This window comes from Denticeps clupeoides, chromosome 17, assembly GCF_900700375.1.
Source record: "Denticeps clupeoides chromosome 17, fDenClu1.1, whole genome shotgun sequence".
NCBI lineage: Eukaryota > Metazoa > Chordata > Actinopteri > Clupeiformes > Denticipitidae > Denticeps > Denticeps clupeoides.
The window spans coordinates 10,446,469-10,461,326 of record NC_041723.1 but is presented as its reverse complement, the minus strand read 5'-3'; the positions used below and the strand labels follow the sequence as shown (position 1 = coordinate 10,461,326).

The 14,858-nt window shown below is 42.7% G+C and overlaps 1 protein-coding gene across 1 annotated transcript; it reads right to left on the bottom strand.

Moving 5' to 3' along the window:
- Positions 1-6,157: 6,157 nt before the first annotated feature.
- On the bottom strand, positions 6,158-12,191 carry hyal6 (hyaluronoglucosaminidase 6). The gene is made up of 4 exons (XM_028958513.1): positions 12,010-12,191; positions 8,316-9,273; positions 7,739-7,828; positions 6,158-6,784 (listed from the first exon to the last, which is right to left on the bottom strand). The coding sequence occupies exons 1-4, from the start codon at positions 12,021-12,023 to the stop codon at positions 6,344-6,346; spliced, it is 1,503 nt and encodes a 500-aa protein (XP_028814346.1). The 5' UTR covers positions 12,024-12,191; the 3' UTR covers positions 6,158-6,343.
- Positions 12,192-14,858: the final 2,667 nt, after the last annotated feature.

Sequence of the window (14,858 nt, the reverse complement as noted above, 5' to 3'; positions counted from 1 at the left end):
TGACAGTTGTAGGCTCCTGTTGACAGCCAGAGGAAGCCTACAAATCAGCTGTGCCAGACCTTAGCTATAATGACAGGGTTTGGCCTTTAAATGTTGGCCAGCGACTGCCTCGTTGTTTTCCTTGTGTGAACAATTTCGTAACTCAACTCACACATCTATTTGTGCTCGCTTTATTTATTTTATCGCGTAGTAAAATCATGGCACATAAATGCCATTTCCTAATACACCCCTGGCCAATCCAGAGGGAAAAAATAATGAGTAAGCACTTCAAAGCTCCTGCCCTGCCCCCTTCAAGTTCACTGCGTGTAGAGAGTGCAGAGACGGAGGAGTGGGTGGGTTTGGCGGGATCCGTTTTATTTTATTTTTTATTTCTTTCCGCACGAACCGCATTCCCACAGCAGAGGGACTGGGATAGTTATGTTGGCCAAGGACCGTGGCTTTGAGCTGGAGCCTTCGCGGCAGACTTCCTCAGCCTGTCTGTGCTGCTTTTTTTTTTTTTTTTAACCCCCCCCCAGGTCCGTACATCTTTAGCAGACTCATTGGAAAATGTCTGTTCAGCCACAGATCCTGCATCCTGTCCATATACGTGAACTGTTATTTACTGCACGTGTAAAACAGTCCGGTCAGACAAAACTCGTTTACGGCCTTGCATCATTAGCTCTATTAGAGAGGAATCCCAAAAGCTTCCTGTCTGCTCCTTAAAACTGTCAGCATCACAGCAACCCGCTCAGACCAGCAAGGCGTCTAGCCAAACATGACACAGACGTAATTATCATGAACACCAGTCACTGTCAGCGTCTTTTTTAATTAAGAGTCTGCAGGCCGGTTGTGTGGGACTTAAAGACAAAGTCCTTTTAAAAACATGACAGAATTCACGTTAGGCCCAGTGGCCCAGTGTCTCCGCTCAGCACAAAGTGCTGTAAACGAATTCTTTCCCCTTCTCTTGTGGCCACCAATTACAAAGCTGGAGAGCTAAATAAAAGCCCCGCTGACACTCACAAAAGAAGTGAGGCAAGTCACTGAAGTCAGATGCTCGGGGAGCATCACTGGTTAACACTGAGTCAGAGACGACAAGAAATAACAGCTGAAAGCTGGGAAAACAGGCCTGTTGGGGATGGTGGGTTGGGCCTGGGGGTGGTGGTTAAAAAGAACACAGTTCCAGTCAGAGATCTGAACTGGTTTAATGTATTCAGTGTAATATCCTCATCGGAAGACCTGCTGAGGATTGGTCCAATAAAGCTGCCAGACCTCAAAACCACGGGGAACTGCAATGCTGCAAGGCTGCTCTGACATTTAACCGTGCCTTTATACCACTATTTTTTCTCAATATCATAAGAATCTTCAAATGAAACATTTTGGCATGAAGCATGACCTGATGTGTTATGTGCTACTCAGAAACAACGAAGAGCATAGAGTATTTTTTCCCTTCTGCTCAGTTTCATGAAACCCTCTCCGAGTCAACATTATTTATAGCCAAACGAAACAGCCTTCCCAGAGTGGGTCTGAAGTGAGGTGTGCGTAAAATCTCCCTCGCAGCCGTTCTCTTACCTGTGGAATATACCTGTGGACAAAAATGCATTTTCTCAGAACATCTGCTATAAATGGCCTGATTCGGAATCATTCCTCAGTGATACTTCGGTTTATGGACGGAGAATTTTTAACTGGCCCTAAAAGCAGTGCTGTTTGCTAGTGTAATATTAAAATCTTCACCGGATTTACATAAATGAAAAATTTTAAATCATCACATTAAATGCGATATATTGATAGGCGCAGGTTTAAATCATGCAGATTGAGGAAGTGTGAGCACTGTCAGTCAGCCTCCTCCCTTTTTTAAACTGCCATGTTTGTCATTAAAGAATACAGGACAGAAATAATTACACACACACATCTTCTTCAAGACACAGCTAACTATCAAGTGGTTCAAGTGGTCTTGTGTTATCTATTTGTGTAAATCCTGAGGAAGCCTTGTTTGAACGGATACGCCCCATGCTTAGCACATTTTAGCAAACATAAGTGACAGAAAGAGAATTTACTTTCTGTGCGATAAACCAGGAAGCACCAGAGCATTTGACCTTTTACCCGTGTCATCTGTGACGTGCTGTTTTGCAAATGGCCACCGACTGTTCTGGTACGTAAGCTATGTTAGCTGAGTCACGTCACTGAGCGGCTCAGTGTCTCCCTGTGGATCGGCATGACCCCGCATGACCCCCGTCCCAAAGTGCTTTCATCACACCCTACGCTGTTTCTAAAGTGTCACTATTATAAAAAGGCTATGAAGGTTGGGTGAAATTGTCCTGGCAGGTGGTTCTGAAAGTTTCGAATCCTTTCTTTGTAATGACGATTTTTCATATTGAGTAATACAGTAATGTGTTTCCTAACCATACTTAGGAAAAATAATAGTACTAAGAAGCACTAGTACAGAACCTGAGTTTGAGAGCAAGATCTTCTTCCAAAAATAAGAAATATAATGACTGAAAGGATAAAGGAACTGACCTTTTCTGGAGACGCAAACACCAATTAAAAGGAAGAATGTGTCACACATCCCATGACTGTGCTGTTTGCAAGTATGTATATTCATTTGCAAATGTCCTCCGTGGGTGTAAAAACAGAGCTATTTTCACAGCAGCGCTATTTGCCAAAAACCATGTGGTATTCATCGATGAGCGCTTTGGAGGTTGAGGGCCACCTTCAAGCCAGTTCGTTTCAAAACCACATTTCCTTGTTGAATCTGGGTGGTCTCAACAGAACCTGGGAATGCTGGAGTTTTATGTTATGGTAACGTTCCTCTCGGCCTGCCCTATCGTGTTTTTGGAAAACTCGATACCTTGAGAATAGTTTATTGCATGTGTCTCCAAAATGTTTTCTGGGCTCAAGTCATGGGAGAAAAAAACTGGTGCCTTCCAGAAGTCAAGGAATTTCCACAAGTTATAAGTGTTCTCATTTTATATTTTAACATTTGCTCCTGAACCGGGAGTCCTGTATGGTGTGAAGAATGTGTGTGTATGGTGTGAAGAATGTGTGTGCAGGGTGTCTCATCTCTGATGACGTTCTTCGCTCTTGCGTCTACACAGGGTGTGATGAATCTCTTCTAGAGTTGGGAGTCAGGTCCCAATGATACACTGGGCTATCTTCATTATGTTCTCTGAGGTGCAGTTAGAGTAGTGAAGTGAAAGTGAAGTGATTGTCATTGTAAAAAAAACTGCAGCACAGCACACGGTGACACAACGAAATGTGTCCTCTGCTTTTAACCATCACCCTTGGTGAGCACCTCAGTGGCGCCTCAGTGGCAACTTGGTGGATCGGGATTCAAACTGGTTACCTTCTGATTACAGGATCTCTTCCTTAACCACTAACCACCTTCCTGCAAGTGAAATTTGTCCTCTGCATTTAAACCATCACCCTGAGTGAGGAGTGGGCAGCCATGACAGGCGCCCGGGGAGCAGTGTGTGGGGACGGTGCTTTGCTCAGGGGCACCTCAGTGGTACCTTGGCAGATCGGGATTCGAACCGGCAACCTTCTGATTACGGGGCCGCTTCCTTAACCACTAGGCCACCACTGCCCCTATCCAATTGCATAGTTGAGTGTCCAGATATGGTCCATGAACGGCATCTGCACATAGCTGTTGGATCGCTCTCGGTGTGACAGGGCAGTATGAAGGGCCAGTGAGATGGCATCTTCAGTTGATCTGTTACTCCTCTAGGCAAACTGGTGTTGGTCTACGCAGTGAAGGGTGTTGTTTTTGATGTGTGCTGGAATCAGATGCTCAAAGCACTTCATCACAATAGGGACGATAGTTGTTCGGGGTCCTTGTAGCTGTTTGTTTTTCGGGACAGGAATAATGGTGTGGGGACTGCGGCCTGTTCCAGGCTGGTGAAGACTGCACTCAGTTGCCCCACATAGTGCTTTAGAACCCATCCAGGAATACCGAGTGCTTTGTTGGGGTTGATGTAGCTGAGAGCTCACCTTACCTCATGTTTATTGAGGGACCCATTGAGGCCTCCTGCAGAGAAGTATGCTGTTGGTTGGTGTCCTTGTCGGATTTTGCAAAAAAGTGATTTAGATCATCAGGGAGTTGCTGTTGCTTTTGTGATCCGTTATTTCACGCCTTGCCACATGCGTCTGGGGTCAGAGTTATCAAAGTGAAATCCCTGAGCTTCACCTTGTAAGAGCACTTTTCTTCTCTAATGCCTCTCTTCAGGTTAGCAGATTTACAACTCCCCTGCTCATCTATGGATTATGTTTGGGGAATGTCCAAATATTCTTATAAGTGGAGACATTGCCCACAGTAAATCTGATGAGGCCCAGAAGTTAGGATTCGTATGACAAGTATGTCATATTGTTCTGAGTGGAGCTCTGTTTAAACAGATCCCAGTCTGTTGTCTAAAAAATAGTCCTGCAGACTCGTACCTTTAAACCAGACTCGTATTTTATGTTTTGGGTTTTGTCCTGGTAATGAAGGGCTTGTATGATGGGGTCAGCAGCAGGGAGATGTGATCACAGAGGCCTTTGCAATGTTCCATTAAACGTGACCCTGTGTGTTATTTCCTCTGGTTGAGAAGTCTACAAACTGGTAGAATTTTGGCAGTACACAATGCACACAATGTCTATGTGTTTTGATGGTCGTTTATCGCATTGTGCAATTTTGCTAGTGCTAGCTTTGCATTATTTTGGGGTGGGGGTGTAAACAGCAGTGAGAAAGACTGCGGTGAACTCACTTGGTACATGGAACAGGAACATACTAACACTTCAGTGGCATTGGGTTTAGGAAGGAAAGATTATTAATCTGAGGTATAGCATATAAATGTATAAAAATGTTGTTTAACTATTACCATGGCACACACAAGGTTAAGAGTGTGTGAGTGTGTGTGTGTGTGTGTGTCAGTATTAAATGTGGGCCATTAAATAAAAGTGTGGACCATGGACATGGCCAAACAACTGTAATTCAGGTAAACATCTTGTGACCGTGTATGTATGCTTTTATGTCTGCTCAAAGTAAGTGCTTCTTCTCACTGCCTTTTAATGAAATATACTAAAGGGGCAGAGCTACTATTTTCATGTTCGTTTGCAATTTCACACAAAAAAAAGCACCTAAAAGCAAAGAAACATGCAAAACAGAGATGTAATGAAATCAGGCTGCAAAAAAAGAAATCCTGGAGCAACATCATTTCTGCAGGGTTTTCAGCATCTGTCAGACTTATTCAGTATGCGGAAGCACTTGGGCAATAACAGAAGAGCTTTTGAAAAGGAGCGGGGGTTCACATTAACAGAAACCAAAAGGAAACATTGTGTCTGATGCATCAAAGAGTGGAACGGCTTTGATGGATCAGATTGTGCAGAAATGCAGTTCCACTGTACCTGAGCAGAAGTAACAGAAACAGACAAACAGCCTCCTTACTCTTTCACAACCTGTTATTTTGTGGTCTTGGCTGTGGAGAACACAAACCTGGTCATTTGTGTAAGTGATGAAGGGGAGCAAAGAGGACGACCTCATCCATCTTGTCTTGCCGTCAAGGAGGAGAAATTCAAATGAGTTTTTTCTTAGTCACCATGAGCTCTCCACGACTTTAATGAAGTGTCCTCAGTCGCAGTAACAGTTCAGACAAAGGTTTGTTTACTGAAGCGCTCTCTCGAATGTAAATGTGGAAATCATATACAGGCAGCATCGCTCCAGTTTTACATTCCTCAGCACACATTGTACAGTTTTTGCTTGTGTTGGAAAAGTCCATTGTACCCCACCAAACTTGAGGAATTCCCTCAGCGCCGTCTGTGGTTTGGATCACCAGTGGATGCCTTCATTCTGCAGGCTGACGTTCCACACGCCTGTGGCCTTTTGTGCTGAAAACCAATAAGTAATGGGAAGGTTTGAGACATTTTAAGAGGAACGTACTGTGCCTCTGTTGATTAGGTAACGGTAAAGTGAATTTACTTACCCGCATTCCGACCACACCCGCTGAACATTTCCTTCAAAGCCGAATCACCTGGTATTAGTTTCACCTAGTGTCAGTGGAAATTGTCGAATGTTTAATCAAGGGTGGGGATGTTTTCATTCCACGGTTTAAACACTGGAATCTTCCGGATCCAAAAAAATATGTATGTGTCGCAGTTATACAATGTGATTTTACACTGAGACGCTGTATGAAACAAGGCAAATTCAAACTGAATATTATTTGCCTTTAATGTCTTTTGTTTAATAGAAATATAACTTTAGTGAAAAAATCGAAATGTACAGACAATCTCGGTTATGTAATCTCTGTTGTTACAAACATCATAAGGAGAATTCAGGAACTGCGATTGTCATAATTTGTATAACGTGGTCTAAGAACAGAATGATTTTACTCCACCGCTAGAGTACAAGACACTTGATGATGAGACAGAGGCCCAAGAACATTATGATGGACAGGCAGGAGAAGTGAGTGACCAGGAGGTCTTCAAGGACACTGTCTTTTGGGCGAGGACGAGGTTGCAGTGTCTGTGGCATCTCACAGTAGATACCGGTCCAGCCCTGGTAACACTGGCAGGTGAACTTGTGCTTCATGTCCAGGATGTCATGGCTGTTGAGGTGGCCAGTGATTTGGAATCGTGGACCCCGGGAACCAAGGTTGTGCTGGATGTGGAAGAAACGTGGGTTGAGGTGCAGGTAGGCTCCAGAGTCTAGGCTCTTGCGCACACACTTGCCGTTCTTTTTGCACAGGGCTTTGCTGCACAGCTTAGCAGCAGATGTTACGTTGACCACGTAATGGCCCAGTGGACCATCAATGTACTTCTTCACTGTGAGACAGTTTCTCTGCATTTAACATAGACAAATAAATTACATTTGTGCTAGAAAGTAAACTGATATGGCATCAGGATGATATTTCTACAGAATATCTAGTCACACTGAGTCACACCGTGTTAAGAAGAAAGTTCTACAAAATTCTCAAGCTACCAAGCCAGTGGACACGTTTTCTCTAGCCAGGGGAACTAAAGATAATTTTGTCCACAATGGCATCACTCTCCAAGCCTGAAAGAGCTTGTTTGCAGTATCACTGTGGTCTATGACACAGTGTGGTGTTTTCTACTCTTCCCTGTCATGCTTTAAACCACGTACGCTGTGTACGTTGCCCTTTCTGTTATTTTTTCTGCCAATGTGCCTTTTGCCTTTTGTTAATTAAATGTCATTACAAATCATAATTGATGTTGGAGCAACATTTTACCCTAAACACACATGAATATTCCATTGTGTACGTAGTGTGCGACATACAACAATGAATAAATATGCATGCTGTCTCATAGGGACCCATTTTTTTAAATTCAAATCATTCATCATTAATTCACATAATTATCACATAATTTTCATGCAGCAGTAAAACCAGTGTGGCAAGTATGTGTGATGATTATATTTAAATAAAAATACATGCATGTTGAATATCCTGTGGGCAGCATTGTACATGTTATGCATTCCGAAACATCTGCACAAATATGTCAAGTGTTTAGAATGCTACTGGGCGTAAAAAAAAAAGAATGCTGTGTATTGCAGGAATGGTTTTGCAGCAGCAATGAGAGAGGGATGCTCCAGCAACACATTAACTAATTATGATGAGAATGCAACAAATGAAATGACCTTTCCCTGCAAATGACTGTCACTTGTATCTCTAATGCCACAGAAAGACGGGGAGAAATGCAGCATGATTTCATATTACTATTGACAGAAATCTGTATCGAATTATTACATTTTAGTGGTCAGTTGAACGTTGGGTACCTCGGACCGCGCATACTCAGACGACCCCCACAGCACCACTCCTGCTGCCCCCAGTGCCGCACTTTCCCCAATGGTGTGGACCAGGTCACTCTGTGAAAAGAACGCAAGCTGTTCAGGGGGGATTTGCTTTTGAATGATGAATTATGTTAAATCTTTATCGGTTCAAAATGTGTCTGCATTTTGCAGTTAACATTCTCCAGTGGCGTAATCGGGGTGCACATTAATCTTACAACATGCCATGTGAATGAATGTGAGCTCTCCTGTCTCAGCACAGCATTCTGGTCATATGTTTCCTGATGTTTTGATAGATTTTGAAACCTCGGCCAGTCAGTCAAACCCTCTCCCTGCGGTGGAGCAAATATCAAGTGGGAGTTTGGACACGTCAGAAGTGCCATTCAAGATTTATGTTGCATTGTGGTCTGGAATGACTCAAGTTGACAGGCTGCTGTAATGTTTTCTGAACAGGGATCACTTCATTTTATTCAGTTTACATGGTCGTCTGTATTGCACAACAAGTGGTGAAATTTAAAGCATTCACTGCTGATTTAGTCTTTTTCAATGGAAAAAAAAAACTTACCTCGGAGAGAACAACAAATGTATAGGCATAGAACGGCCTGGAGTAGACGAACACGGGCAGCGTGAAGTCGTTGCGGGCGATCGAGGCGAGCCTCATGGCCTCCTTGACGCGGTAGTGCACGAACTTGACGGTGTTGGCAGAGGACTTGAGTTCGTAGTCCAGGTAAATGGATGGGTAGAGCGCGGTGCTCTCCCGCCACAGCCACATGAGGTGGTCGTTGCGCACGTGCTCCACGTTGGGGCACTCGCCCGTGTAGCGCAGCGGGTGCTGCTTGTAGCCATAGTTGTAGCAGTCGGGGAACAGGTAGAAGCCCCAGAGGCCGTGTGGCCTCCGACTTTCGGCTAGCAGCAGAGTGAGGTTCATGAAAGCTTGGCCTGCCCGTTCGAACAGCTCCTTGGCCTCGTTCTCAACTTTGCTCTGTGGCCAGCTGGGGTGCAACTTCCTGATCAGCTCCTTGGACTTGTTCCGGTAGATGTCCTTGGATCCCCAGTTGCGCACCCACTGTGGACGCCAGTTCTCCCAGTCAATGACCCCCAGGCCTCGGAAATCCTTAAAAGGTATCATCTTGTCAATGTCAGCCCGGGCTTTGCTTAGATGCTTTGTCAAGCTCTGGTTTTGTGGGACGCCACCATTGACGGGCACCCCAGTACTGGTGTAGTAGGGGTAGTACCCCAGGTGGCTGTGGTAGAAGATGGTGACATTAGGGCCACTCAGAGTCTCGTTTTGATTGGCCACTATGTCGAAAACGCTCAGGTCCAGGTCAACCTCGAACCGTAATCGGCAGGACTCAGTAGGTGCATTCCACACCACAACAAAGGGCCTGTGGGGCAGCAGGGGAGCACGGGCCTGCTTCATCTGGTCCCCCTGTACCCCCCGGTACGCGCACATGCATAAGAGCAGCCAGCCTATTAGCTTCACCCTGTTCCCAGCCATGTTAATACAGTCCCTCCATACCACCCTGCAAGGAAGGGAAAAAAATACATCAAAACTTTCAGCAGAACACATTTTCGGGTTCGCTTGGCAAGAATAATCGAAAGGGCCGGTGTGAGCGGCACTGTTCCAAATTCCACGGGACAATGCCTGTCTATTCACTGCCCAAGATACAAAGCGCTGTCCTGTCCAAGTCTGTCCATGTTTTCTCCTCAGTCCACGTTCAGCACAAATGTATATGCAACATAAACTGCATTTTCCAAATTATTCATTCTAGTTTCAGTTTCTGTCCTTCGTGCTCCGTACAGTACACTGGCACAAATATTTATGTAATACTCAAACCAAAAGAGGGAAATCTTGAACCCGTTTCTCAGGATTCTTGGCCACTGTGGACACCACTAAGGGGAGACATGGAAAATCAGCAGTAATTTCCAGTCACCACAAAACCAGGCCATGGTTGGGAAACCACTGAAGAAGCTGAGGACGGGGGACAGCGTCTTAAATCTGCTGGTCGGTGAATGTTTATCGAAACCAGACTGCAGGCTGTTCATTTCATGGACTCATGTATTATTTTAACAAGTCGGCAGAGATAAATTAGTGCATGTTTTGGGTAAAGCAAAGATACATGAACCTTGAAGTAAAACGCGTTTTTGCCGAAGGTGGTTTTCTGTCCAAGTGAAATAGAAGATTTCTCTGTGCCAGAGAAATGACAATGAAACTTGCAGACATGCCCAGCAGCAAGAGTGAGCGAAGTCATCCTGGCCTTCATCAAACTCAAAGCCACCCGCCATGCCTCACCACAAAAAAAGACCCCCCCCCCCCCCCCCAAAAAAAAAAAAATACCGGCAGACTCTGACTGTCAGAAGCCTCTATGTTTTCCCAAATAGACAAAACTGCAGAGGTTACAAGAGTGGGGAGCCGAAGTGATTGAATCCAGATGTACTCTGGGACCTTGGTTCCCTTACTCTTCTCACAGTTACAGTAATAAACTTTAAGATCCTTAAAACATCATAATACACATCCATTATGTTAGTTTTTTTAGTTTTAAAATGATGAAATTCATCCAGACATTTATAGATTTTGTCTGTAAAATGTGTGGCACAAAATTCTTCACCAGTTCTTTGTAGATACAAGAAATTCTTTTGTCCATGTGTGGGTAATTGGGATAAATTGATTGGTCAGCTCCAGTGTAATCACTGTGTGTTTCTCTCCGTCCTGCCTTTCATTAAGAAGTCATTTGGAAACGGGAGTATAAAAAGAAACAGCCCATGTCTGCAACTTCGCACCATTACGGGAAATATACTGTGTTATGTTGGCATTTTGAAGGAACCTGCATGTGATCTGTTGTGCCAGAAACCTTGTGGATTTTATATCCTGAAAAATGTCATGAACAGAATTTTCGTTGTTTATGAGGAAGATGTGATCAACTGACATATACATTTCTTATCTGGTGGCTTTAACCACAGTGGTTGGTTGTGCAAATGGCTGTGTTTTTTTTTACACATACGTTAAAATGCTTTGCAATTCATATTAACAGTTATGGCGTTGTAATGCAAAACTGACAGCAGTTTTTTGTTACAAGGTTATATATGTATTTGCAAGCAGGTAAAAATTGAGGTCATGCTCGCCAGAAGTCTTTGGTTGAAGTCTTGGTTTTGATGTCTTGGTTTTGTAAAAACAGGTTGTTTTATCCCGCAGCAAATAAATTGCAGAGAAAACTGCTTATGATGGAAGTCAGCAAACTTAGTAATGGGCATCAATAACAGCACACAGACTCACCAACCAAGCTCCTGGACTCATTCTTTCATTGGCACATTCATATTCATGGCTGATTCAAGCAGCACATAATATTGAACATCATTGCCTGGTGATGGCAAATAGACCATGGCTTGAACTGCTGATGATAGCATCCATTGTGTGGGTGACTGTCACATCTTGGGGTTCAAGGGGAATGAGGCTCAGAAGCAGGACATTGGGAATTAATGTAAAGGATTCATTGTGAACACAAAGGATCTGGCACGAAGGCCAAAAAGGAACACAAAAAAACTACTCGAAGGTTGTGACAGGAATTGAAAACAAACACAAGGTAAGTAACAGAGTCCACATTAATTCAGCAGCCATGTCGTGTTGGGCGTGTCCTTTTAGATGGTCAGGGTGGCAGTAAACAATGACACAGACTTACTTGAGCAAGGTGAATGACACGGTTCATTTCAATCATGCAATGGGACTATTTTTATTTGATCAAGCTAAGTCAGCTGTAATCTTTAATGCAGTTTTGCATTATTTAATTTCAGTAAAGCATCAGTGGGGAAACATATTATACTGGTAAAGTCTTGGCCTTTGCACCTGCAGCTCAGCCGAGGTCCCAGCTAACATAGATCTGTCTCTGAACACAGCAGAAAATGATTTTGTGATATCATGTCTGTGCTCACTATTTTTGGAGTGCAATTTTTTTAATTGCAAACATGAAAGGTCTTTAAACTAAGCACACCCAAATGTGCAATGCATATAAAGCAGTCCTATAAAGTGCTTCAGAAATAAAGCAAAAAGGCCATATGCAAATTTTTACAAATGTTACTTTTTGACTAGATTACATACATATATATTTATTAATGAAGGGTAATGGGTTATTTCTACTTCTCTTTGCACCTTAATTAATGGATAATAGTCTAATGCATTAGTGTACATAAACATGCCTCATTATCAGTGTTGCCTGAATGTCTACACTATTGTAAACCAAAGACACAAATATACATTTGCTTACCGTTCTACTTGCATCTATGTGAATGTTCTCTCCCATGTGACCATTTGGTTGAAGACTCAAGGTTGACTGAAGGTTGTTTCAACCTCAAGAATGCATGCAGAGTGTATCCAGCAAATACAAAAAATGTCCCTTGTACGCGTAAACGTTGCAGAAGTGATGCCTCTTTGTCTGGTTGCTTTGGAAGTAAGTCAACCGCTCATTGAAGGCATTGGGTTTGAGCCCTTTTGTTGTTTTAGCTCCTCCTCACTGACCTGCCTGACATTGGCAGCAGCGATGGCATGATCGGGCCTGGGCTCTGCTTCAATTAACGCTGTTTATAACATAATTTAGAAGTGTACCCGCTGGGTTATAAAGACACACAGAGACCGAGCACAACTAGAAGACTGTAAGGTTAAGCGCCTTAAGCCTTAAATTGGCCCGTTAACCTTTACTTTGAGACAATAAGATGCGTGATTGACGCCATAATTTTGTGAATCTCATCTGCAGACTATTAACATTACAAAGAGGGGTGGTTAAAAACATGGACTTAAGAGCCAAAGTGCAGACCATGCACTGAAGATAAAAATAAAGTGGCTGTTGACTAAAATGTATGTGATAAGATATGTGCAGTGTTCACAATAAAATGAACTAGTTTCTGTGTACATTCATCATTTGTAAAATGATAGATTTGGCTCAGCCTTTACAAAAAAATAAAATATACAAAATGAATATGACCACTACTCACTGAATGCAATGAGACACAACACTGGATATACAGGATAATATATATATTCTTTAATCCATAGGTCAGACATCAACTAAACTCCTGCAACATTTAAGGTGTTTTGACATTAGGATGAATAATTTCCTGAAAAATAAGAAAACTAATAAACGATATTATGAATACTGCAGTTCACATCCTGGGGTTCAAGCTTAAACTGAAAGCTGCATTGACATAGAATATATGTAATAAGACTTGATAGAAAAGACTGAAGACAGCCATGAAACCTGTTCAAATTTGACCTTTGGGCTTGAATTTAGGGTTTTTTTAAATGTTCCAATATAGTCATGTCAATAGTCCAATGATTTGCCACAATAAGGTATTTTGCTGGTCACGTTTTATAGTACCTGTAAGACACACGGTGTTATGCAATATTATAACAGCTGTTGTTATCCTGTTATGTCAGGTAAAGCCTCAAGTTCATTTCTGTTTTGACAGTTGTGAAAACATCTCATTTCCATGTGTCCCTGGTAATGTAATATCAAAGTTTGCTCAAGGTAGTTCCAAGGGGTCTGCTTTTACAGTTATATCAGATGGATTAGGTGTGGGTCGGGAACATTCAGATTTGAAGAGAGGGTGGGAACATCCCCTGTGGCCATACAACATTTTGGCTGTTTATTCTAACACTGTGTTCAAAGCACATTCTTCATACCACACCATTTCCTTTCAAGTCAGCCTTTTTTCTCCCCAGCTCTTTCATTTTCCACTGATCTGTTCTATAGATCTTCTCACAGTGCATTATTCCCTGATACGATTCTTTCTTACCCCATATGATCTGCTAAATTCCATAAATGAAAAAAGGAACCCTGAGACTATTCAAGTAGATATTATTTCACTATAGATTCCATTACTTCCAGCAGTGGAAACAATGACAGTTGCCCTCTCCGTATATGAGCTTTGACAGGCTAGTCCCATAACGTACAGTTAATTGAAATGTACTCCTGTTAGACTGGTGGGTTTTAAAAACTTTTCATAAAATTGTAAACTTTGCTTCATTTCACATTGACATCCACTTCAACAGTGTTGAAGTTCAAATTTGATTCATCAGGACATTCTAAAAAAAGTTAGAGCAAGCCCACTTGGAACTACAATCAAATTAGATTAGTAATAAATAAATATAGGTTCATTTATTTTATCATGTCTATAAGGCACAATCATTTACTGTTTATCTTTGCCTTGAAAGTTTGCCCGACCATCTTGCCATGTGTGTGATGTAAAAGGTTCAATTAAAAGTATCAACACAGGCTCCACAGATCCATGAGTGGTATAGAGCAGGGTAGGATTTTAGCCTTTTTATGCATTTGCTGCCACCTAGAGATGAAGATGGTGAACAGTAGGTTGGCATTCATTTACATTTACAGCATTTACCAGAAACCCTTATCCAGAGCGACTTACAATCAGTATTTACAGGGACAGTCCCCCCCTGTGGCAAATTAGGGTTAAGTGTCTTGCTCAGGCACACAATGGTAGTAAATGGGATTTGAACCTGGGTCTTCTGGTTCATAGGCGAGTGTGTTACCCACTAGGCTACTACCACCCCCCATACACTTACAACCATCTAACGCCCATTGCAATTGCATCTGCAGTATTGTTCATTTATCGGTGAGAAGCATGCGACAGGGAGGGTCACTTTACCTGTAAAACTCCCACCGATCTGTGCTATTTGCTTCCAAATTGTTTCGTAACCTTCTGTCAGTTCCCTGTGGGCATAGTGACTAAAACAGCAACAGAATTAACACCTCAGCCCCAACTTCCAAACCTCACGTGTAAAGGGACAAACCAGCTTCTTTTAGTTCTAATATAATTAGCAATTTATTTTGTTAATTGAATTTTTATCTATTATATAAGTCACCCCACGTGAATCAGGGAGGAAACTTATTTTTGTAAGACAAATTAATAAATATGCAATGCATGTACTGCCCTGATGGAGTCGATCTGCCCTGTCCCACTGCAGGAAGAATAGGCCAGGTGGCTCGTGGTGGGACGTCCGCACACCAAATCGGTCCATCTGTACACCTTATCACTCCTGCCTGACTGCATTTGTTTATCAGGAGGAAAAGATTATGACATATGACCAAGTGTCCCAGTC

Coding starts and splice junctions, on each gene's coding strand:
- hyal6 (XM_028958513.1), bottom strand. Junction 7,829..8,315: donor CATTTGTTGTTCTCTCCGAG/GTAAGTTTTTTT, acceptor TTCTTTTCACAG/AGTGACCTGGTCCACACCAT. Junction 6,785..7,738: donor CTGAGTATGCGCGGTCCGAG/GTACCCAACGTT, acceptor TGTTAAATGCAG/AGAAACTGTCTCACAGTGAA.